This window comes from Myripristis murdjan, chromosome 5, assembly GCF_902150065.1.
Source record: "Myripristis murdjan chromosome 5, fMyrMur1.1, whole genome shotgun sequence".
Taxonomy (NCBI): Eukaryota; Metazoa; Chordata; class Actinopteri; order Holocentriformes; family Holocentridae; genus Myripristis; species Myripristis murdjan.
In genome coordinates, this window is record NC_043984.1 from 23,007,734 (window position 1) to 23,033,578 (window position 25,845).

The 25,845-nt window shown below is 40.3% G+C and overlaps 1 protein-coding gene across 3 annotated transcripts; it reads right to left on the reverse strand.

Annotated features, from left to right (window-relative positions):
- Positions 1 to 1,505: 1,505 nt before the first annotated feature.
- mapk14b (mitogen-activated protein kinase 14b) lies at positions 1,506 to 25,568 on the reverse strand. Of its 3 annotated transcripts, XM_030051468.1 has the most exons (13): positions 25,123 to 25,568; positions 23,825 to 23,831; positions 18,118 to 18,240; positions 14,118 to 14,176; positions 12,801 to 12,912; positions 11,782 to 11,811; positions 11,426 to 11,473; positions 11,168 to 11,282; positions 10,757 to 10,828; positions 7,740 to 7,819; positions 6,967 to 7,045; positions 6,303 to 6,476; positions 1,506 to 3,947 (listed from the first exon to the last, which is right to left on the reverse strand). In XM_030051468.1, exons 1-13 carry the CDS (start codon positions 25,239 to 25,241, stop codon positions 3,880 to 3,882), a joined length of 1,086 nt encoding a protein of 361 aa, XP_029907328.1. In that variant the 5' UTR covers positions 25,242 to 25,568; the 3' UTR covers positions 1,506 to 3,879. The 3 variants fall into 3 exon arrangements, with proteins under 3 accessions (XP_029907328.1, XP_029907329.1, XP_029907327.1); XM_030051469.1 differs by lacking the exons at positions 7,740 to 7,819; positions 23,825 to 23,831 and adding an exon at positions 8,354 to 8,433 and having other exon boundaries at positions 18,118 to 18,247; XM_030051467.1 differs by lacking the exon at positions 23,825 to 23,831 and having other exon boundaries at positions 18,118 to 18,247; positions 25,123 to 25,567.
- Between the last annotated feature and the right edge of the window lie 277 nt (positions 25,569 to 25,845).

A 25,845-nucleotide genomic window follows, 5' to 3' on the forward strand; every position in this document is an offset into this window, starting at 1 on the left:
AAATAGCATTTTTTTAAAAAACATAAATAAAGCTAACTTTGTTCAAAGAGTTACATAAAATGTTTCAAAATAAGTCTGCCTGTGCAAAGGTTCCAGTTGGTAAAGGCCTGAATGCACTGTATTATGACCATAGAAATAATAAAAATGTGCCTATTTGATAGGCCTACGCAGTTCAAATGAACAACCAGTTTTCTACCTAGAAGTGGCTGTTGTTGTCAGCTACATCAAGGTGATTCAGTTTGTACACACTGTGACTGTCTGTGTTGGTGAACTGTGGTTTCTGTTCGTGGTATAGAAGGTGACGCAGTATTTTTGGTGATTCTCAGCAGATTTTCAACACTTAACACTCTTTTAAAATGTGCAGCTTGCTTAGACATTCCTGGCATACCTTAACTTTTTGATCATATTTATGTATCATTTCTCACCTGTTGTAATGTTGTGTATAAGAAAATCTGAATAAATATATCACAAACTAAACTTTTTGATATCTTATCTATAGCAATTCTTTTTGACTTTTCAACCCTATTTAATTTATTTGTATTTTTTTTTTTAATTTTTACAATAACATTGACTGTTCAAACCCAACCCTTTTTAAACTTTACCTACTCCTTCTTTTCACCTATAAACTTCATTCCAATTTTAAATACACAAGCACATACTGTACTGTATGAGTGGCCCCTCAAGAGAAACAGCTACATGCCTCCATCATCATATTCTGTAGGTGATGGAGGCGTGTAGTTGTTTCTCTTTTCTATATTCTACCACGTTCAGCGTTCAGCGTTGCGACTCCTCTTACCTCCACTTAGGTTAGGCTGATCTCAAACCAGACCTCTCACTGCCCTCCTCTCTCTTTCTTATTTATTTATGTCCTATCTGTTTGATACCTGTTTGTATTGGTATTTTCTGTCCTCTAGCTGTCATCTGCATGTGTCCATCTGTGTCTTTGTTATGAACTTGCTTGAATTTGATTCCACTGCACAAAAGGATTTTAGAGCACACAGGATTTTTGAAACACTCCACACACAGACATCAGGTTATCTAACAGAGATTGAAAATATGAGTGAGTGTGATTATGTAACCGCCAGAGGGGAAGGGATACGGTTTGATCTTTGTAAAAGCTGGGTGTTAAACTCGCTGTGTTTAAAGTTAATTCGGAAATGTTGGATATGAGAAGGAAACTGCTGTTTGATGAAAGGTTGTATGCCGGGGTGTAGCAGAGGGGGAGCGCAAGCAGTGCCTCCACTTCTAAAAATAGGGAAAAAAAGGAAAACAATGCTTATTTGGGGGTGCTGGGCTGAGGTGCATTCTCCCACTTCTAAAAATAGCACTACAATACTGCCTGTAGGGTCACAACCCAAAAGCATGACCTGAGTGACATGTAGAGTACATGACTAGAAGACCCTGCATAGCGGTAAAGATCTTGTTGCTGTGTTATCCTGCCCCCAGTCGGTAAATGAATGCACCTACAGCCTGCCATAAATGCATTAGACACAGACCAACACAGGTTACAGGTTTGAAAAATAGTAGCCTTTATTTCCTAATGGTGGAATATACAGGTGGTGTGGCCTGCTGTCTTGGTACAGAATGTGGTCTAAAACTTAGTAAAAAGGTAATCCATTCCAAGGCGAACACATCTCAACCAAAGAAAAAGATAATAAACAAAATGACATTGTAATGACACTGGGAAATGCCTAACTGACAAGATAAATATCTTACCTAACCTATGCCGTTTGTGGTAAAATTACAAAGTATGAGGCTTCAGCATTGTCCTTCAGCATCCAGTGGGTAAACATACACTCCTTGCAATACACATGTGCCATAAAAACTAATGATGGAACCAACCCCCCTGCTAAAACTACCCAGGTCTGCAAATGAACAATATGGTTCTAGCATTTACTCAGAAAACAGTCAAGTATTACAGAATCACAGAATAACATCGACCTCTTGATTTGACACACAGAGAATAAAATCAAACATTAGAAAAAAAGAAAAAGCAATTGCTGATGAAATCTTGAAGACGTGGATATAGTTTGGCTGACATGAGCCACAGCAACTGTGGATACAGCTTGTATGTCATAGATAAAGCTATTTGCAGGCCCAAAAAGCATCTGCAGACTCCTATAATGTACATAAAACAATTGTACTATTACTGAATGGTTGGTAACTAGAAATCTAGACCCGAAACTGAGGGCCATGTTCAAGGAAGAACTCCTGTTACTTGTTAGTGGTTTCCGGGTGAATGTAAAACATGACCACTTAAATATATTCATTTTCCTTAGATTCACTGAGCTGTTGTCCTTTGGAAATATTCTGAAGGGATACTTTCAGAGGACAATAATTCAGGGAACATAAGTCACATGTATTCACCTCTTTAAAGCTGGACTTGAGAAACAATTGCAATATCAGGAGGGCAGTTTGTCAAGCTGATTGAGAGCAACACGATCATCCACAACAACGGTACATACAGTTACGTCTCCGTTCTGATAAACAAGCTGTAACTGCAGTCACCATGGCTAAGCTGACAGATGAGATTATTAATGATAGGTTTGGTTTCTGATATAGTAAGATCTCCATAAATTAAAAAAAAAAAAAGAACCTTAAATTCTGACACAAATAATCTCTTTTACATTGATATACAAATGACATAACAAAAGATCATAAATACAGGGCAGACTACTGCCCCCAACATTCAATAAACATCGATAGTAATGTGTTTAAAAAAAAAAAATGTAATATGTGATTTTAAAGTACATTGTCAGTTGATGTGATGGGAAACATCAATTTTCAAATACAATAAGCCAAATCTGGCTTGACCATGCTGAAGTGATAGAGTTTGTGATAACGGTGACTGCTCTCTATAAACATTCATCTGGGACACATGAATGGAAGTGCTTAAAGAAAAAAGGATATCAAAGAAAGGAGTGGAGACTTCAAAAATAAAATAAAGCAGGAAAAAAATACTAAAGGGTCACATAAGAAAAATATGCAACTCTCCACCCTCGATTAGTTTAGTAGAAAAGAGAAAACAAGGAACTATAAACCTACACATCCAACGCTAAGAAATACATGAAGCCTTGAATTTGTGTCACTAACAATCAATTCCTCATTTTACATAGATTCAGCTTACTTTATACATAGAATTTTTTTTTTATTATTATTAAATTACATATGTCTTTCAATTACTATTTCAGGCTAAAATACAGCCACATTTATACTGTGAATACGGCTGGCTGAAATGTGCCTCAGCGATCATGACCTCAACACAAACGTGGTAACTGTTATGCTCATTGTAGCACTTATTTACAAAATGTGCAGTCATATTTACAATTACATAATTTTAAGCACTGGTTGTAATAACAGCATATAATTTAAGTGTGAGGGGGGATAGTACGTTTTAGGCATATTACTGTTTACAACTTTTCAATCCAACTTTTTTCTTTAAACACAGTCATAATTGCTGGCTAAGATGAACAGCATTTCAACAAAATACCAATCAGTGGTCTAGTTCATCTGAATATTTTGAGATACTGAAAGTTGATGTGTGATTCAAACAAGGGATACAATATAAACTGTAAATATGATATGCTGTCTGAGGAAAAAAGAACACACTAAAATTATATAGAAAATAAAGTTATATCTCAGTCCAGTGGGTGGTAAGTAAAAACAGACAGCGAGGTGGAGGCCGAGGTGACGAAGGTGTCAGCTGTGACCCCTGAAATCACTATGACCCCCAGAAATGAATGACGGCAGGCACTTGAATGTCATGGTTGTGTGTGTGTGTGTGTGTGTGTGTGTGTGTGTGTGTGTGAGCCGATAGTCAAATGAGACTGATAGTCCTCAGAGTGTTTCTTGCAACGAGACAGATGTGGGAGGAAATCCTCAGGACTCCATCTCGTCTCCATCAAACGATGGCGGCTCAAAGCTGAGAACCTCCTCATAGGTTAGTCCTGAGAGGAAAAGACAAAGGCAGGGGGTTATATAATGCTGCACATGTACACACACACACACACACAAACAGACCATTTCATGTTTTCTACATGGATGTAAAATAGGTTAATGTATTTTTTGCCATGTATCTTTTTTTTTAAAGAATGCTGTGATTTTGTAAATTTACTTGCAACACATCTGTACTTCAATTACAAATTTATTTTTGATTTTTATTATTTATACATTTATGAAATTTTGAAATGTCTAAAATAGAAATCTGAAATATGTAATAAAGAACCAATGTGATCCTGAAATATACCTTGTATCATCTGCTCTATAAACATATTTCCGGAAACAAACAGGAAATGTCATTTACATAAGCATTCAGACCCTGTAATCAGTGCTTTTGTAGAAGCTCCTTTGGCGGTGATTACAGCTTCAAGTCTCTTTGGTTATGCCTTATCCAATTTGTACACCTGGATTTGGGAACGTGTTCCCAGTGTTCTTTGCAGACCCTGTCAGGCAGTGTCAGACTGTTTCTGTCACGCTGAAGAGTGAACTGTAACCCCAGTCTGAGGTCGTCTGCACTCTGAAGCAGGTTCTCTGCAAGGACCTCTTGGTATGGGGCTCCATTCAGCGTTCCCTCAGTCCTGACCTCATAGTCTCCAAATCTCTGCTACTAAGAAGCACCATGCCTCACTGTGGGGTTTGTATTGCCCAGTAGGTGAGCGGTATCTGTTTTTTTTTTTTTTTTTTTATACAAGATGTGCTGCTTAGCAGTCAGGCCAAAGACTTAAGTTTTTGTTCCATCTTTTCTATTTCTTTGTCCTTAAAGTGCTTTTGGGCAAAGTCCAGGCAGGCTTTCATATGTTTTTTACTTGGGAGCCACTTTGCCATAAAGATGTGACTCCTGGAGAGCTGCAGGTTCTCCCATCTCTGGACTGACTGAGTTCGGCCAGATATTCCAAACTTCTTCCATTTTACAATGAAGGAGGCCATTGTTGTCCTTATAATGCTTTAACATTTTGTTTTCATTTTTATTTTTTTAACCATTCTCCAGATCCAGGCATCTATATAGTTCAATCTCAGTGCTCTGCAGAAAGTTCCTTGGATTTCTTGGCTTGGTTTTTAGCTCTGCCAAACAGTGTAAAGTGTGAGACAGGTGTGTGTGCCATTGTAAATCCTGCCAATTCACTTTTGTCATGGTGGACAACAACCAAGTCCTACAGACATCCTGAGGAGGAGCAAAGGAAACAGGATGCATCTAAGCTTGATGTCCAGTGTCATAGTAAAGGGTTTGAATACTTATGTAAATGAGACTTATGTATGTGAATGAAACACGTAAAGACTGGAGGGGAAGGGGTGATTCCATGAGGCTGGATCAAGTCTGACAGTTCCTGAATTCCCAGTACCGGGCGTCAGGTTCTGTTGACGGTCTTGGTCTCATGGTTTCACACTAACTCTGAACCTCGGTCGGAGCGTGTGTTCTTCAGGTTAGGTTATTTTCCACCGATGTTTAAACTGTTAATACTTCTGTTTAACTGTTAATACTTCTGTTTAAATTGTTCATATTTCTATCTTTTTATAATCCTTGTTTATAGTGCTTATATTGCTTACTGCTATTTATCATGTGTATACTGTATACTTCTTCTAAATTTGCACATTGACCTACCTCTATGCACATTTTATACACCCATGCACACGTTTTTTTCTGGGGTTTTTTTGTGTTGCACATTGCTTTTTGCACACTGGGTTGTACTTAGGTTATTCTGTTGTACTCAGATCTTATTCTGTTGTACTTAGATCTTATTCTTTATTTTTATTTCTTTTTATTTACTTAATCTGTAATCTGTGGATACTGCTGAAAAAATGTGAATTTCCTGCGGGATGAATAAAGTATCTACCTACCTACCTACCTACTTCACTTCTTTATTTTAAGTGGGATATTAAGAAGCGTGTATATATAAATGTGCAAAAATCTACCCATTCTTCTGTTTACTGATATAAGCCAATGTTAAAAATTGACAGGAGCTCAAGGTAAAAATGCACACAAAATTCATAAAAAGCCTGTAAAATCAAAACAAACAAACAAACAAACAAACAAACAAAAAAGACTGGGAAAAGTCTCAATAATTAGGATGTACATGTGGAATGCAGGATGTAAAGGGATTTAGACTGAATTGTGTTTAATTAACAATAAAAATGTATTTTTTCAAAGTTCAATAAAATTTCCCCTGAATAGGAATGAAATGCCCTTAAAAAAAGACCCCAGGGAAGAAAATATCCTCTGAAAATCTACACACAAAAAATGTATTCAGGTTCAGGCTGCTTAAAAATACACAACCCACACACCCACCCACAGTTTGCCAACTTACTCTTCCATTCCTCAATCTCCAGCTCGCGGCTTTCAAAGCTCTGGTCATACGGCTCTGCTTCTGGCTCATCATCTGGGTCGTGGTATTGAGAAAAGTAAGGGTGGGCGAGAGCCTCAGACGCTGTGATCCGCTTGTCTGTGTCCAGCACCAGCATTTTCTCCAGCAAGTCCACCGCTTCAACACAGGAGCAATGATGAGACAACAGTGTTAGAGAAACAGTGAGACAGGCAGCAAAAAGATGTGGATACTGAGAAGCTCATCCTAAAACATGCACACATTGCTTAAAGCATGTATGCCAAACTCAAGGCCTGCAATATGATAATTGATTTTCTATTAATACTGGCCCGGTTACATATTTCCCACAACACGAATACTACTACATTTAGGGATTTGAGTTTGACACCTCTGGCTTAAGGAACCTCAGAGTTAACTTAAATGAACAGGTGCAATAATTTGTTGTTAAATAACTATCACCTGTCCTTGTCATGTTGGACCAGTGATTCCACAAAGCCTGCAGCATATTTAATGGAACCAACAACTAATTAAAGCTCAGTAACTTCAAGAGAAAATGCAATGCTTTAACAACACCACTAGAGGGAGTCAGAAAGCCAGGTGCAGCATGAGCACTGCATGATGCTCGACAGATAACTCCATAAAAACTTACCTAGGGGGTTGGCACCAATAAACACATCAGCAAAGTTCCGCTTGGGCATCTGGGGAAGTGAGTTGATGTAGTTCCTTGCCTGTGAAAAAGATCAACAAAAACTGGTGAACATTTGACAGAGTAAAGCTACCAAAAACGGACAACACTTTGTAGCACTATGGCTGAAAGAAAAAAAAGCAACTAAAATCCTTTGATGCACTTATTTGATTAATTGCATTTGAGCAGTGCAACGCGAGAAATGAATCCAAAATTGTGTAAACCATACCAATCAGGCATGCTTCAAGCAATAAGATTGACAGTTTGCACGTCAGATACATCAAAACAGTATGCCATGTGTATCTCGAGTGTTACAGTGACTGCAAAATGATCCAAAGTCTCTTAATCTTAAACGCGCAGTGTTAGTGTAAGGGGAATTCTGGTGAGTGATTAAGAACAAAAACAAAGCAGGAGGAACCAAGGTCACAGACAGCTCGTTAGACTGCACTGGCAAAGCAGTCCAGGAAAACGTTGAGGTGACAAGCACAGTGAGCCAGAGAGAAAAAACAGGAAAGTGGTGGAGAGAGAAGAGAGTATGAAAAGCTTATCAACTTATCCACAGGCAACAAAAAGGGATTGGTAGGAAATATTTAACAACACAATATCAACACTTATGATATCTATATGTCTTAGATGAAAACATTAACACCGGTAATGACTGGTGGATGGTTGTAGCTTGACTCCACTTCCACTTGGGGAGGAGCCAAGACAGGTGGGAAGGCAAAGGACTGTCTCACCTCATGGCTGGGCATCCTGCTTATTAGGGAGGCTGGGGGCGTCCCCGTCAGGCGCATTATCTGCTGCAGCTGGTTTATATCTATAGCTTGTGAGTCAAGGGCCATCACGACATTGGAGGTCATAGTGTCAAACAGCAGAGTTGGTTAGGGTGGTCTAGTTTGTGTGGGGTGAGGTTGAAGCCAAGGAGAGGAAACAAATGACAGGGTAGGTAGAAGGAAGAAGACTTTAATAGGGTTCAAGGTTACTGAGCCGGATACAAAACAAACGTTGGCTACCTCACTGTAACCTGTAACAAAGCACTTGTCCAAGTACTCGGACGTCCAGACACTGTAACCCAGTGCTGCCAGTGGAGAGCTCACAGTCTGTCCTATAAAACCACTGGTGCATTTTAGAAATTCACAATAAATGCTAGATAGAAGTGGAAATTCAAGCCTTGTGCTGAAGAGAAAATAAAGCTGTTAAGGTAATTCACATCTTCACTGCAAAACAGGTACAGGGCAGAAGTAGTAGTGGCAGAGCAAAGCAGTAGAATAGATAGATTAACTCTTGCTTTAGCAACACATAGGCCACACAAACAGGCAAAAGATGGAGTGGGATTGTACTTGTCACTCACAGGCTCTGAGGAGATTTTCATCAAGAGCTCGGGCCCTGGGGTTCCGACGAGCATCATTATATGCATCAACTGATTAATGTCTACCACACTCGCATAAAGGAAAACAGGAGGGATAGAGGGTTTTGGTAGGGAGAGAGGAGTGAGAGACTCATAAAGATTAAGTTTTAATACGTGCCCGAGTGTCCTCGTTCATTCCTTCAAAAGTTAATAATGCAAAGCCACAGTATTAACAACCCAGAAGAAGATTTGATTATCCCTACTGTGTACTAAAGTGCAGTGCAAATTGATACTGAATAATTACAACAGGAAAAAGATGGAAAGAACAAAGTAGGCCCATAAATGTTTAACAGGGCTACATGTCTGTGGTGGTGTTAAATGAAGCAAAAGCATCTGCGTTTCCATTAAATGCCATGCTAGGTTAGTTGACGGTGTATTCCTTGCACCAGGAAGCTTATAATAATGGAAAAAGTCAAGCAAGACATGGCAGAAATGTAGGCCAACAGTAAGCCAGATAACATTTCAGAGTGTCTGTGCATGCTGTCTGCAGTGTGCACGGAGCTGCACAAGGACAGGCTGATAGACTTGATGCTGGTAGCGAGTCTCTGTTACATGCTGGTCTCCACTGTAGCAAACACTGATTTAGCTCTAGCAACTGCTGGTACTCTCAAACAAGGTAAAAATGGTGCAGTCCTTGGAAAATTAATGTAGATGTGCTTGTCATCCTTGGATTAGATCCCTTCACCCAACAGATTGTTGCTTTAATTTTTAGATAACATCATTCCTTGTCTAGCCTAGAATGCAGAGAATTATGGCAACCTAATTTTTCCAACTTTAATCCCAATCTAAACAGATACAAAATCTATGCATCCAATGCATTTGTAATTGGCCACAGCAAGAAGGATGATCGCTAGATGAAAGGTAAAAGATGTTGACTAGTAGCTGTAATATCATTGTTAAAGGTTTGTTTTCATTGGGATGGGAGTTCTCTTGAAGTGGGACAGACAAGAGAGAAAGAAGAAGTGTATGATAGGATCATTTTTGTGGGTGGGCAGCTCTGCCACCTCTCTGAATAATCTAAACATAGTGAGGTGGGACACACACACACACACACACTCAAACTCACACAGAGAGCATGTGGTAAAGGAGTGGATGGTGTGACTGGTAACTTGAAGCAGGAGACCAAACACATTATGCAACAGCCACCTCCTGCTTTTAGGGTTCCTACACATTTTCAAAATTCCAGACTTTTCCAGAAATCTTGGTTGATTTTTTAACATCTCAGACTACTGATTGCAACATGTTTGTCAGGCATGTTAATACTCCAAATGTTAACAGGTTACTTTTTTTTTTTTAAAATCTATGGTATTACCATCTGTTCATTCACTCAGTGCCACCATTGATTTGCTTTCCACAATACAGACAGGTGTTTGAATCACTCTGCCTCACCCACTCAATAGAAAATATATTCAGCTGCCTGCTCCTAATGTGAATAAAACCAAAATATGCTGCTTGCATGATTCATTTATAATTGCAATTTCTGCATTTCGCTTTTTAGAAAAGTATAAATTCAAGCAATAGTCTCTTTTCTATTTCCATACTTACCCAAACCTGGAAATTATCCAAATCATATTCCATATTTTTTCATACTTTTCCAGACAGTTTAAGAACCCTGTGCTTTTGATCTTTCACAGAGCCATGACCTGGCAAGTGTGTGTCAATGCCTGTATTTAAGGTTGCACTGCTCTGTGTGTACATCTTAATTACACAGAGGACTCATAAACCTGAGGGTTTTCTTTTGAGTTAAAACACAGCTTAATGCCTTGTTGTGCAAGTGTAGCCTTGTGAGTGGGAAACAGGAAGGTGTACTTTATTATAGAGAAGCAGCAAAAAAACAGTGGGCAGTGTTGAGTCAATCACCACAAGGGACTCCTGTGTATGCGCGCACACACACACACACACACACACACACACACACACACTTCCTTGACTATTGAGAAATGCAACTGATGCGCTCTCATCAAAGTAAATATTCAGCACTGTGGTAAGCTCTGTCAGCACTTACTTAAAGGTGCATATGTCTTCACCACCTAAGCCTTAAATGGGTTTGCATACAAAGCCATAAAATGTAGCACTCAAAACATTAAGCTGACAAGTGTGTTTGTGTGTGTGTTAGAAAAAAAAACTGTGGCATTAGCAAAGCAAAGCAGCAGTTCGTATAAGAGCCTGGAAGCAAAGAAAACACTGGACATCATGCAGGCATTGTGTATATTCTGTGAACCCACAACTAATCCACTAGTTTACAACATCTTCTAAAATGCATCTGCTACTCTTCATGATCTACAAGGGTTGACTCTAAGGGGCTATTTTCATCTCTGCATGGCAATGACAGTAGTGGAAGGATACGGTCTGTGCCAGGGAAGAGCGTCCGTCCAGTGAGTAGTTCAGCCATGATGCAGCCCACCGACCAAATATCCACTAAAATAATGTTAAAAAAAACAAACAAAAAAAAAAAACAAACAAAACATGCACACACAAACACAAACACAGTAAACGGCATGGTGAACACTCTAGAATAGGATACAATATGTCTGCATCTTATTCAGTGCCCTTTAAGAGCATAATGCAGAGTGATCTGAATCCAGTGGCTGCTTATAGCACCTCCATCATAACAACACATGGATGTACATGAGCCATTTCAATACAGTTTAAACCTGCACATTACAAGAAGAGGGTTGTGCACTTGTGTATGGTGTTATAAGTTCCATTTCACTTTTAAAGCAACATTATCTTTGAATGTGCTGTACATCTGTTTACCTGTCATGTTGTAGTGCATCCAGTTGAGCATGATCTCTGGAGCCCGGTACCACCGGGTGGCCACATAGCCCGTCATCTCATCATCGGAGTGTCGTGCCAAGCCAAAGTCCAGGATCTGAGGGATGCATCACAATCAGTTTTTGTGTGTGAGAGAGACATATGGAGATGATGTGAATGCATAAACATCACCTATTCCAAAATTAATTCAATGATATGACAAATTTAATCTCTAAATTGACTACAGCAGCCTTTCTGCACCTTCAGCTCACAGTCTTCATTCACTGCCAGATTACTGGGCTTCAGGTCCTGCAAGAAAACAGGCAAGAAGGTGAAAGGAAGGTTAAGTAGCAATGTTATGCATATTACATGCAGCTTTTAAAATAAATAAATAAAATGCATTAAAATAGGACAGCTTAAGTGGGATGAGAGAGCCTTCTGATCAACACAGGTGAGATGGTCAAAAGACTTTGTAACTGTTCAAGTTTTAAAGTAGGGCCACTTTAAAAGGTTATGTGATTAATACACATCATATGCCCTGTTCAAGAGAAATTATATCTATAGACCTCTGGGGTTCAGGCGGTATTCATGCACATTTAGGGAGGCTTGTAACTTACTCTGTGGATGATATCTGCAGAATGGATGTACTGTAGGAAAATAAAGAAAATCATGATTAAACACAACGGTTTTCACTTCTTAGTTCAGGCCTATTGAGTAAAAATTCAGATCTAAACAGAAATTGTAATGCCAAGCTCCACATCTTACACTGGTTATGAAAAAAATGAATAGAACAGCTCTCTTTCCCTGGACCATCTGCCCCAAATTTGTTCTGCCCATACTTACAACTTTATGCATATATACATACACAGAACTATGATCCCTACTCTTCATACCATGCAGCAATACCGTACTTGAAATAAGCATGTTATACACTCAGTGGCCCCTTTATTAGGTCCACCTGCACAACCTAATTCAATCCAATACAACTGTTCTGCCATAAAGTTAATGTTATGATGCCTATAATGCTAAGGTTTTCTTTTCTTTCTTTTTTTTTTTTTTTTTTTTTTTTTTGCAGTAATAGAGGCGTTAATTCAGTTCTATGTTTGGCATTGAGCTCATAGTTAGTGCTGCTGTTGTACTGGACTGCATTTTATTGAGAGGTGTTTCCAATAGTCTGTCCCACTCATGTATATAAACAGGGAGGGCAAAAAATCAGAAACACCTCTAAATATAATGTAGTCCAGTAATTTAAGGCAGAGCTGTTGCATTGAACTGTATTAGATTGTTCAGGTGGACCTGATAAAGAAGCCACTGGGTATGGCAGCATACTGCAATCATCCATACTAGGTCACACTGTTGCTTACAACAGTTACTGTCACTGGTGCTGGTGCTATAAACCTTTTTAAGTAAATTTTCTAGTTAACATTTTTGCATCACCTACCCAGTCAAATCAGGAAAACAGTGCATTTTTTTTCCAGTATACTGACATTTAAAAATTCTGTTTCTCAACTTAAAATCAGCCAAGAATACCATCCTGCTGGTCCACAGGGTCTAAGGGAGTGTTTAAAGTGTTCAGTGACTTGTGGAGACATGTTGGTGTGCTCACTGAGTAATGTGTGGTGGGAAATGAGCTGACCTTTAACCCCCTGAGGATCTGATAGATGAGGAACTGGACGTGATCATCAGTCAGCTTCTGACACTTGATGATGTTGTTGAGGTCTGCCCCCATTAAGTGGGTAACCAAGTACCTGCAAATCAGACAGCCAGTTAGATTACTAAATTCCTAAAAACATTAGGGATACAACACACTCTTCTGTATCAAATGCTGAAGTATGTCTACTGATAAATCAAGCCTGGAATTTTCATTGATTCACTAATTGAATTATAATTATGGCTTTCTTATGGTTTATAAATCATTGTGGTTCGAAAAGTGCAATATAAATTTTATTAACATGGCTGTAATGACAATTAAATAAAACAGACTGCACTGTTAAACTGTCCTTACAATAAAACAAAACTTAATAGTTCATGCAAAATTCATGCACATAAAACCCTGAATGGGGAAAAAAAGCTGGACTGGTACAATTGATATGAAGAGGGTGGCAATCCACTATACTAATTTGACAAGAGAATTGTTCTGCTTTTCTGTTCCACAAACATTTCTAACTAGCTGACGTCTACAGTATGCCACCAACAGATCAGCAGGAGGGTGCAATGTCTTATGAGGGAAATATGTGTGTATGAGCATGTTACATTTGCTGTATCGTTCATACTGCAACAAGACGCCAGTAAGGCCTGGCTTGCCAACACGTGCGTGCACATCTGTTTCTCTAGAGTGCACTCGAAGGCTTGATTTCACCATTTTTAAGTGTGTGTCACTGGTCACAGGCAAGTGAGAAGTGGCACATCAGTCTTTCTTTCTCTCAGTCTCTCTCTCTCAGTCTCTCTGTGTGTGTGTGTGTGTGTGTGTGTGTGTGTGTGTGTGTGTACATGCGTTTATGTCACTTCACACATTTCCACAATGTGTCCAAAATGCGGCTGATGCCCTGGCTTGCACAGAATTCAAGGTCTCTGATTGAATATTCCGTGCATACACACAAACTGCACCCCCGGAGACAGCCAAATGGCTGTTACCATGGAGACTGGCTGTAATGTGCACAGCACACGTGTTTACCCTACATTCACCTTGGTAAAACTCACCACGTGATGAACTCACATGAAGTTCTGAGCTGCAGGATTATGATGTGACTATTGTAGCTATGGTTTTGTGTTAATCATGCAGTCAGTGACTAAGATGAATGGTTTCATTGTGTGAAAGAATGAGGGAAACAAAGCTACAGTATGGCAGGGAATGAGACTGAAAGAAGGAACACTCAAGAATCAGAGAGACGAAGAGCAGAACAAAAAGCGGAGTGAGGTAGAGAGATAAAGGTTGAGAAATGGTGTAACTTACACATCGTTGAACTCCTCTAAGCTTGTTGCTGGTGTGAAGACATCTAATAAACCAATCACCTGTGGGCAAACAGAGAGGTCTGAGGTCAGAAAACATCAGAAAAGGCTACATGGTTGGCAGACCTTACCAATTAACAAAACAAACAATGTTAATTCATTGTTTTTCTGCATGATTTTCTACCCTGTTCTCTTTTTTCTAAGTATGTCATGGGGAATTCAGTTTGTGATTGCACAACAGGAAATCCAAGTAGAGTGGAGAGCACCAAAAAACAATGTGTGAAAGCAATAACAGACAATAAGCTGCATGAATGTAAGAGTTTGTTAGATAACGATTACGTGTGCATTACATAAAAATGTTCTGTGAGGATTCAGTATTGAACAGAGACAAGGAAATGAGTGTGTATGTGTGTGTGTCTGTATGCACATGCATTGCATGCATGCATGCATATTCATGCATGCATGCTGCACATGCATTCGTGCATGTTGGTAGAGCACAGCCATTAGTGCTAACCCTGCCCCCACCCCCCTGCAGAGATATTGAGGAGGGTAGGTGTTGTAAAAACACAGCAGCAGCCCGCCCATGCAGGGCACAAATCCTAAGCTTATTGGTGGGCCTGAGCCAAAACAAACAGCTGATTGGTCCTCTCAGGCTTTCCAAAATCAAAAAGCCAGGGAGTCTCCTGGCAACAGTGTGAGGATAATGTAACAGAAAACACTGAGCCCCTCCTTTGTAATGCATCCACTGGTATACACCAGTGGAGATTATTTCTGCACACTCAGATGATTTAGAGAGGAAACAGCAGCTTTATCAAGAAAACCAACTATCCCTCTGTTGTAATGAAGAATCTGACAACATGCTCATCAAATCAATAATGACATAAGTTCCACATGAACTGTTAAGCAAAGTTGCCTCTCATTATTTGCTCTTAAAACTGTTCTCTGTGTTAAAAAATGTATTTGGATTACCATTTGTTATTCAAGTCAGTTCTGTGCAGACATATGTGTGTTTGGAAAACGTGGCATTCTGAAAAACTCTGGTTTCAATTAAGACCTCTTTCTCTCCAACAAAATACCGAGGTATTTTACCAATACCAATGCATAATGCAACACTAATTCCAAGATTGCTTAACACACTGTTCAAACTGCAGCGGTGGTGAAATAAGGACTACAAGATCCAGGCAAGGCAATGTTATGTAAGCACTGAACTCTGTGTGGACTGAATCACGGCCTGTTTAAGTTGTGCTTTGGTATGAGTTATGAGGGTTCATATGGAACACTGTCACAACATGAGGGGAAGGCTGGACTGTCTCAGTATGGCTTGGCTTACATGTCAAGTGATGGACATCTGCAGTAAACTGATTTTTCTCTCAGCTCTTCATCTCAACACACAAAATATAAAAGTAAAAGGCATTTATACAACAACTTGGCCTTTCCATGTACTGTAACAGCTGGATTTTTCTTAAGTCTCTTCTGCATGCCCTAAATACTGTAGTTGCACCTGAACAAGACCTTTCATGTCATGAAAGGTCTTGCACAAGCCATATCAGTGTCACTCACTGATACAGCTTGTGCATGTCCAGAAATGGTTGAATGGCTGGTGCATGAATTCTAGGATTAATTAATTCATGCAGATGAAACAACATAGGGCTTTACAATGTTCAAAACTAAGAATGAAATTAAATGTCCATGACATAGATCAGGTCTATTCGACTTCAGCAGCAAGTGGGCTGAATTGTTAATTCACATGGGGTTTGTGGGCAACACAGAATAATTTGTCAGTGAATTGCTACAGGCAGCTCGTACTCTCACAGTATAAGGTTAATAGATCTTTACATGATATAAAATAGCTGTGTGCATCTTGTTTTGTCCAGACAGCAGCCGGTACATACAAATAATTAGATGGGGTTTGAAAGCTTGATACACAAGTGCAAAAGGTTACATCTACCAACAACAGAGATGGTGTTTTTCTGGTCCACATCCATGTAGAAAATAGGATGAATAGAGTAAAACGCTATCTGTCAGACTAGTAGTAGCCTACATTAACTTATTTATTCATCATAGGCTATCATATAGCCTGATTTACTCACAGGCTCTTGTGAGCCATAGCAAGAAACAGAAATTGGCCTGATGTGGATGAGAGGCACAGATAAACAAAGTGGTTGAAAACTGTTTTCTTGCTGATGTCCAAGAAGAAGAGAGGGTGCAGGCCTCACCTTCCACTCAGACAGTTCCTGTCTCTTGAGCTATTTCCAGTTGTTAAAAGTGGCCAAAAGGTGGAGCTGAGTGAACTGCTTACAATGTGCAATTATTTTGTGCAGCAGACAAAAAAATGGCTCCAACTTGTACACTCACAGAAAGTCCCAAACTTCACAGCACACCGACACCCATAAATACCATTTCATAACACAAGAAACTTCCCACAATTAGATCGAGTAAGAGAGACTGAAAGCAGCAACAGCACATGGTGCTGGTACACTGCTATGCTCTAGTTACAACAAAAGAAACCAGAAACTTTCTATATGTATTCGTACATGGGCAGGTGTCCGTGGGTGTGTGAAAACGTGTAATATGTATAGTTAGACACAGGGATACAGATAACCGAACTGAAAGCAGCGACTGTGGGAGGGGAAAAACAGCAAATTTCCTCATCAAAGGCAAACAATGGCAATCAAAATCAAAGTGGCAACAGGATGAGTAGAGTTGCAATTTTTTCATTATTTATAAATCTGTTGATTATTTTCTCAACTGATAAATTACTTGTTTGGTCCATAAAATGTCAGAAAATATTGAAACATGTTGTCCCAACCAATAATCTACAACACAGCAACATTTAGTTTGCTGTTACAGAGAACTAAAGAAACCAGAGCTGGAATCAGAGAATTTGGAAATTTTCCTCTAAAAAAATGACTCAAAACAATCAATCAATTATCAAAATAGTTTGCAATTACTTTAATAGTAGGCAAGTAACCGATTATTCGACAGCTCTAAAGATGAGATAAAAGAAGAGACAGCACAAAACCTGATGTCAGCATGTCTGAAATAGCCTACATGCACAGTGAGTCACTGTACGCCAAGCTGTCCAGGACAACATGCTCTGATCTCTTGCAGGAAAGCCCCTAACAACAGCACATCACATTAACCCCCCTTGGGTGAGGCCACTATGTGTGTGTGTGTGTGTGTGTGTGTTTGAGTGTGTAGTTGACAACTGGGCCTAGCTGAATCAAAAGCAGAAAATCTCATGTGTACAGTCACACATATGGTTATACAATTTATTTGCCTGTTGTCCTGTTTTGACTAGTGGGGGGCAAAATGTCACAATGATACTGACACTATTAGGCTGAATTACACAATCAAATATCACAGTATTGACTGAATAGCTCTATAACAATATTGTGACAATATTGTAGGGACTGTTGGTGCTTTCATTAGATATTTAAACACAAATGATTTTTGTTAAACAATCATTACTAATGTAAATATGAAGCCAAGTCAGTACAGGAAAAGCTGCAGGTTCCAACAGCTCCAATAACGTCAGAAAATTGCATCCCTTCACAGTAACGCAGCCTTGACATACTGACATAATATTGACGTATCACTCAGCCCTGAGCTGAGCAGTCACATCATCATGTTGACACTGCATTCCAGTCTTTAGGGAAAGTTTCTAGTTTTACAGTTTCCTGTTTAACTACTGCAATATTTGGGTCAACACATCCATAACTATGTCCCTGTCAGCAGGACTACATAACAAACTCATTTTCTACTGTAAAATGTGGTCTGGTCAACAAGGTAACAGACAGCATAATAAAGTGAGCAATGCTAGCTCTAGTCATGTTGCAGCTTTTGGTTCAAATCAAACTGATGGTATTTTCATGATGATGGAGACTGAGACCAGAAAAACTGAAAGCTACATATGCAATCTTTCCGCAGGAGGCGTAAACAAAAGAGCGGTGAACAGGCTCTGGTCAAAACTTTAAGGTGGGGGCTTGTTGCAGATGACTTACATTCTCGTGCTTCATGTGTTTGAGTAGCCGCAGTTCTCTGTAAGTCCTCTTGGCGTGGATGACGGACTGGAACGGTCTGGACAGCTTCTTCACCGCTATCTTCAGGCCCGTCTTCACGTCATATGAAGAACTAAGAGACACACATCAAACAAGGATGGCATCACAGCTTGATAAGACCTGCACTGTGCATAGCAGACACACTCTATCAGGCCATTAACAATAACAATTCTCATAAGAAATTCCAAACCAGTCTTCCTTAATTCAACAGGGAACGAGATGTTCCACAACACCGCGTAGGTGGCCTCAATCCGGTAAGCAAATCATTGCACAACAATAAGCACTTGGTTTCACTTCATATCTCTGCAGCCTGAAACTGTATAGGGAACATGACAGAATATGTCATAAAATATCTGCTCCATTGTGTGGCACAACACAGGAGTGTGAAAATCAGTTGTTAACTAGAAACATGATTAAGGGAGCAAAACAAAGGACACTGAACTTCTTGAATCACCTTGCTCTGTTGAAATTTACAGTGTACTTAATGTATTAAGCATGGTTAGCACACAGTATGGTGGGTTCAGCACATGTGCTGTGATTACAGGTTTCAGACAAAGCCAATCTTTGTTGGGAAATAGACTGATGGTGTTCAGATGTTGATGTGGGGGCGGTAAAGACAAACTCCATGTAGCCCTGCTTGGCCTAACACATGTTGCCCCAGAAGTTTAGTGAAAGCAGGGGTAAATCCTTACCTCACCTTTGGGTGACAGGTCTATTGGGATAAATATGCTGCACAAACATAAATGTCCACAGACCAATAAATACTCTGTAAAACATTTAAATGTCTATGTAAAAAGATATTTGATCATGCCTCCCCCCCAAGTCTAACTCCCGCACACTCAGTCTGATTTTGCAGCATTTTAACTGGCATTCCCTCTAACATGCCTCGACTCAGCAGGCTTGTATCATCTGAGGCAGGCAGGCTGACACTGTCTGCCAATCAAATGAGAATCAAAGACTGGTATTGTAACTGTCTGCCCATGGGAGAATTCATTCATGCATTTCATTCAAGCACTACCCCGTTGACAACATCATGTATCTGCACGAGCACGACCATTTCAAAGACTATTAGCTACTCTTATCATGAGACAATGTACATTTGAGAACAAATTCACAGAGACAGTGGTGGGCAGTATATATTGGACTATACTGTACACCAGCAGAAATCTGTGCAATAGAAGATAATTGGCATTCTGTTACTACCACAGTTTAGCAAATTAAACAGAACTGGGCCACAGTGCTACTACCCTATATATGCCACTGAAAATTTGTGGGCAGGGCTGCTTTAAAAGTACCATATGATGTGGATTGGTTATTATGTGTAAGAGAGCAAAGCGTGTCCTGTAAACCTCAGACAGGAGGACACCCAACATAATAAAGATCATGCGAAAAAAACAAACAAACAACAACAACAACAAAAAAAAAAAAAAAACAGAGAGGGAGCAATGTCTGACTGATGCCAGGCTAAGTTGTTGGCAAATAGGGATTCAAAATTGTTGCTCTCATCTGTTGTTTCCATTTCATCTTTGTTTGCATAAATGCTTAGATTTAAAAAATCAAGTACTGTAAGTGTGACAGAATAGCCTTTATTTTCCAGATATTCAATTACTTGGACCGTTTATACTTTGCACAACACTGCAATGAGGCAAGAAAAGCACAATACAGTCTTAGCAAGCACACACAGTTCACAAACAGTAGGCTAATTATGTTTGTAACCAATTTGTCCGTGTTCCCCCCACACATGTAAACACGCTTCAACAGCAATAGCCAGTGATAATGATAATTTTCATGATAACGTTTTTATAGCATGAAACTTATTACAACGAGGCCATTCAGCGATTGGGCTTGAGCTGTACACATGAGAGTGTGTTTGCTCTGACTGATTTTGGATTTGAATTAAATTACATTTAAAATAGTTCTTGATCCTTCACAGCTATCTACGTTATGGTATGGTACATAGATTCTACACTTATATCGAACTGTCTGCCATGTGAATGCAAGAGCTGAATATACTGAACATGAACAGTGCCACCGTCTGTTATTATCTGTCCATGGACCAAAGATGGCAGCCTCATCCAGGTGTGACTGCTTCAGACCCACACAATTAGCAACATCTGAGTGCCATCTTGTCAAGTAAGCATGTTGACTTTGTTATGTTACCGGTGTACTTGACACACAAATGATAGGTAACAAACTACGTGGCTTTTATCAAGTTCATTTCTCTCTGTTCTGACATCCAAAATGCATAAACACATTAACACCAGACAAACATGTGCACAGTGCATGAGGACCTGTCTGCAGGCATACATGGAGACCGGCACAAAGACAGTATGGAGGCAGTAGAGAGTGAGGCAGATGGGCCTTGCCTCCCCATGGTGAGTGACATCGCTGCATTTCCTGTATCTCTGAGGGCACACAGCCCAGATATGATAAACCACATTCCTTCCAGGTCAATCACTGAGGCTGCATCACAAATGGATGACTGCAAAGTCAGATGAGGAAAACGTTTTAACTCCAGTGATAAGGAAAATTGTTTTTCCTTTATTATGCTGTACACTAATGTGGGGCAAGGAAATAAAAGACAGATCTTTCCTTTTCTTTCCTAACCTACTTTAACCACAGCAGATGACTAAGAACTTTCCTTGTAGCAAATATTCAGAGGAGTAGCCACAGAGAGTGGGGAGCATAACACACACTGACACATGGGAGCTACCATCAACTACTGTCTTAGACTACTGAACTAGTCTTGAGCTGCTCTGTACCCATAAAGTTCAGTGATTTTATCAGGGCACCTCAATAGTAGCCAACTTGTTAAGGGGGGGAGAAGGGAATTAGTCACTTCCTTTGTCTATTTTCTCTGAACTGAGTGAGGGTTTGAGCTGTATGAGCTGTCAACTTCACAACCGTACATGAATGGGAACTCAAGATCTCTGTTTTTTCACACACCACAACTTGGTCAACAGCCAGAGTGGGGCAGAGTGTCACAACATCTAATATTTGAGTACACAGAGTAATGAACATAAACAAAGTCTTGCGACACTCAGCTTGCTGGTAACAAACTTATGATCCCAAGTGCATAATAAGAACAGCACGATAAGCACGTGTGCCTTTTCCAGTAAGTCTGAAAGAAGCCGTCACACCCGGTGTATGTTCCAGCCTTGCAGAACACCTTGTATATGTCTGACTTTTGAGGGGAAAACCCATACTCAGCAAACACAGACCAGTCAGAGGCAAACTCAAATACCTAACGACACACACTGCGACATCTATGAAGCTACAGCTAATTTGCACAGCAAACATGACCCGTTTAAGCGCACACACCATCCAATTACTCTGTAATGAATGTAAGTGCAATAACAAAGGACCATAAAAATGTGGGCTGTAAAAATAAACAGCATTAGGAGGCCAGCATCATCAGGGAGGCAGTAACTGTCAGCATCATGTTATGACTGACTAAACCTATAAACTTACAGAAATGGCTGCTTGAGATGAAGCATCTGCGTAAGAGTGTTATTCCCTCCTGCCATGCTGTCATTGGAGTGTCTGCAGGAGTGCTCAATTTAATGCTTTAAAGATGTATTAAAAACAAAATTCAACAAAATAAACATGATTTTTTGTGGGGGATCATCTCTTCTTGAAATAAGAAGATGCAGATAAGTATAATGGTTAAGCCATAGGTTATATATTTGATCCAATGTACAGAAAGTTTTACATAGTAATATGACAGGTTATTAAGGAGATCATTTATCACCTGCTGTTGCAACAGTTTCCTTTGGTGAGATTCCATAGTTTGAATGAAATCTAACCATGACATTTTTTCCCAAGAAACTTAAGACAAGTAAGCACAAGGATTTCCTTGAATTTCACTCTACAAGTAATGACAGGTGAATATCAACTGAGTTGCATTAATCTACCGCAGGCATTTCCCCAAAAGGTAAGAGTAGCTGATAGTAAGTATAAAGCCATGAATTAAGTTCAGAAGTATTTAGTTTTTTTAACACAAGAAATGTTGACTCTCATTCAGAAAAACTTCACTTGTTTGGACATAAATGACATTAGATCAGATATTTATGTTGAAATTAAGACCCCATTAATCCAAATTTAAGTCAATGTAAAGACTTTTAAAGGCCTAATATTTCTAAAAATTGAACTTTTTCAAGATTTTTGGGGAACCTGCAGACACTCTGTTTGTAGAGTTGAGCTGCCCTCATCTGACATTGTGTTACAGAACTACTGGCTACTCAGCTGTCTACTTTTTTATTGCATCTTCTCTTTCACCTTCCATATTAAGAACAGCGTCTCCTCTGATCAAACCCCTGGCACTGTGTACTCCAGACTGGGTTTTCCCAAAAAATTCAAACACTTTCATTTGTGTCAGGATGTTGTTCAGCACCAGTGATCTTCATATGCTAAGATACTTTTAGATACTAAGATCTAATCTGTGACTTCATGCCATTTGCCAAAATGAGGGGTTCTACACTTCTGACATCAAGTCTTGGTATAGTAACAGTGCTTCATATGACAGCTGGAGCTGTAGTCATGCTAGATTGCAGGTTTTTAAACAAGTGCGTCAGCCAGAAACTGCCTTATCAGCAAATATTTTAAGTTTTACAAGGTGCCTACAGACAACATAGAAAGAAATATCATGGCACCAGTGCACATACAACCAAGAGAAAGGCTTCCACACTGTGACAGACTGACTGGAGAAATATACTACGTTTCCAGTTGTACACAGAGGGAAATGAAGAGGAATGCACCTGGATGCAAACTGAGGAGTGGTCCTTAAACACCTGTGTAAACTAGCAAAACGGACTGCATAGATACACAGAACATTTGAATAGAGTTAAGTCACATTCAAGTGTGTAAGAGTACAACGAGCCTGTGGGCAAGGCACCTGTTTTTTTGCTCTGCTGAGTAACCAAGACCAAATAACATGAGGCACACAGTCCATAACCTAACTTAATCCCAGCCAGTAGCTTCACTTTGAACTCTTTCTTCACTCACCCACACTGGACCTCCTCCAAGTCTGACATTTCAAGAATGGAGACAAAGGTCAGCAATAAAAAGGCGGTGGTAGTGGTCTTCTGCCTCTGAGTGACAGGTTGATGAAGGATATTAAACACACACACACACACCTCCACACACACCTCTTCCCACACTTTTCAGCTGGGACATGTTTAAGCACAGGGCCTGGGGAAAGCCATGGCAGTAACAAATAAGATCGTCCCAGTTGGCCGGCTGACTGTGTGAAAGACACTGTCCGTCAAGCTAACCAACATCCATCCAAATACTGAAGAAGGCAGTATGAGCGTATTTATATTTTTCTGATACGTTCTGAACAACTTTAATAACACCGTCCCATTCAGAGGATGCGTTTACATTTGACAGCTTCTCACCGTGGCACAATAAGCTATACGCAAAGGAGAATGATGCAGTCAGTGTGATCACTACCCAGTTACATCATGGCATCAACTAGATAACAGCAATACAGTGGAACACAATAGCCTACCCATGTTTTCACTGTGAAATATTCATGCAACATAAATAATCTTTATGACAAATGCACCGGTACTACTTTTTGCGTTGTCCATACCAAATACAAAACTTTAAGTATAAACTGAAACACAGCGCCAAGCTGACCCATTACTTTCACTGAACTGATTGAGGGCTTAGACAGGTCATTTTAAGTTAACAGACAAAACAATTTGAAATCTTGTTTCCCTAACATGTGAGAAACTTGTGAATGATAAAAATTGAAAAAATATAAACAGCTTACTTTTATTTCTGACACTCAGGGCTTTTGATACTGATTATTATAGTGTTGGCTAAAATCTCTGACTTTGATGCTGGCAATTTAGCTTGATAATGGCTCTGATACCAATATCAGCATCCAATGCATCCCTGTCTAATTGCAGAGTGTTGTAAGTAGCATCAGACTGGTCTGTTGTCAACTGTATGGAGCTTGTTTTCCTGTTATCTTTTGTTTTTAACCCCAACAGAGAATCACACAACAACTGTCCAGTGTCATCTTGTGGGACAAGAGAAAAACTACTACCAAAACCAAAGGTGGGCTACAATTATGTGAGGATGCACCCGTGATGACTAACCGTATCACGGCTGAGGCGGCTGCGTAACCTCGGGACTGTGAGTCATGGGTGTAACACGACGGGAGAAAGGGTGACATCATTCTAGACTCATCACCGTCGGACGGGCTCCTATAGAGAGCCACTCACTATGGACTAGGGGGGCCTACTTTCTGAAAACCATGTGACTTTCTGGTACTCTGCAGTCTGCACCCGACTGGAAAGTGCACAATGTATGTAATGTGCCTATGAAAAGCGAAAGAAGGTGCATTGTACCAAGTAGCAGCCCATACATATGTTATTACAACGCCGATATAATCGGCGATCACTGCTTATTTATAAATGCATCCTCCATAAATCCCCATCTCATGTGGAGAGGATCCACTTTGGTAGATGATGCAAACAGGAACATGTCACCGACGAGGCTGCTCCGCCAGAGCCTAAAGACAGTCAACAAGAAAAAAAAAAAAAAAACACACCCTCTTCTACATCTAAGGCATCTAAACTTACTCTCTACGCTGCCACTGTGTTGACTGGAAAACCTACATACAACTGTGTCACCGTTTCACTGCACGTCAGCGTGCGAGCCAAGCTGGGAAGCGGGCAAAATGTGCACAAAAATAACAATAATAATCCCCACCCGTCGAAGAAATGCGAGCTGCGCCGAAGCGTGCACGATGTACCCGAAATTTGCGTCGATGAAAAGTATGAAATGTAAACAAAAGGGCTCAAGTGTTAACCCGGTTGCTTCCAGATTCATTCGTTGATGTGCATTTCGCAGGGAGATACTGGGGGCCTCTGGGAAAGCGTTGTGGCATTGTGCAATTTTGTTGTGTTCTCGTTGCTGCTGTGCAACGCCGCTTACCAAACGGATCCGTAAGCACCGGAGCCAACTGGGGATAAGTGCTGGTACCGCTCCGGGACCTCCCACACGGTTTTGTTGAGCTCCTGTCGGTAGAAAGTGGGTCTCTCCTTCTGCGACATTCCTGCGGATTTACCGACCCCCCCGGTGACAAACAAACCAGTCGAAACTTCTGCCTTCTCCTCCTCTTCTCTCTCTCACCCTCCTCGCAGTGCGGTGCGGTGGCTGCGTCCTCCAGGAAACTCAAAACAACCGAGGCGCGCCGAAGTAATACACGACCTCGGCCTTCAAGTCGTGCAAATTGCGTGCAGTTGTGCAAAATTTCCCCCCGTGCACGGCGGGATGGAGGTTTGTAGGTAACTTCCTCTAGCAGACGCCGTTCAGGTCAGGAAGCTACGGACGCTCGCTGGATTTTTCCCCCCTGTTCTCGTTCCGCTCGGTGCGCGTAAACGTCAAAGCGTTACGTCGCTCCGTCCATGGCTCCGTCACCCACAGTGCGCGCTCCCGCAGGAAGTATCGCGAGAAGTAGGTTATTATTGAGAAACCTGGGGAAATCCTATAATTCCTGTTGTGCCTTTACCAGTGGGAATTCCCCTCTATCAGTTGAGCTACTGATTCAAATGCACCTCCCCGATAGCAATAGCAATCATAGCGTTGGTTTGTGTAAGAGATTTTAACTGGATACTAATAAATCATTATCAAAAAAAGCCCTAGTGCACCAAGGCT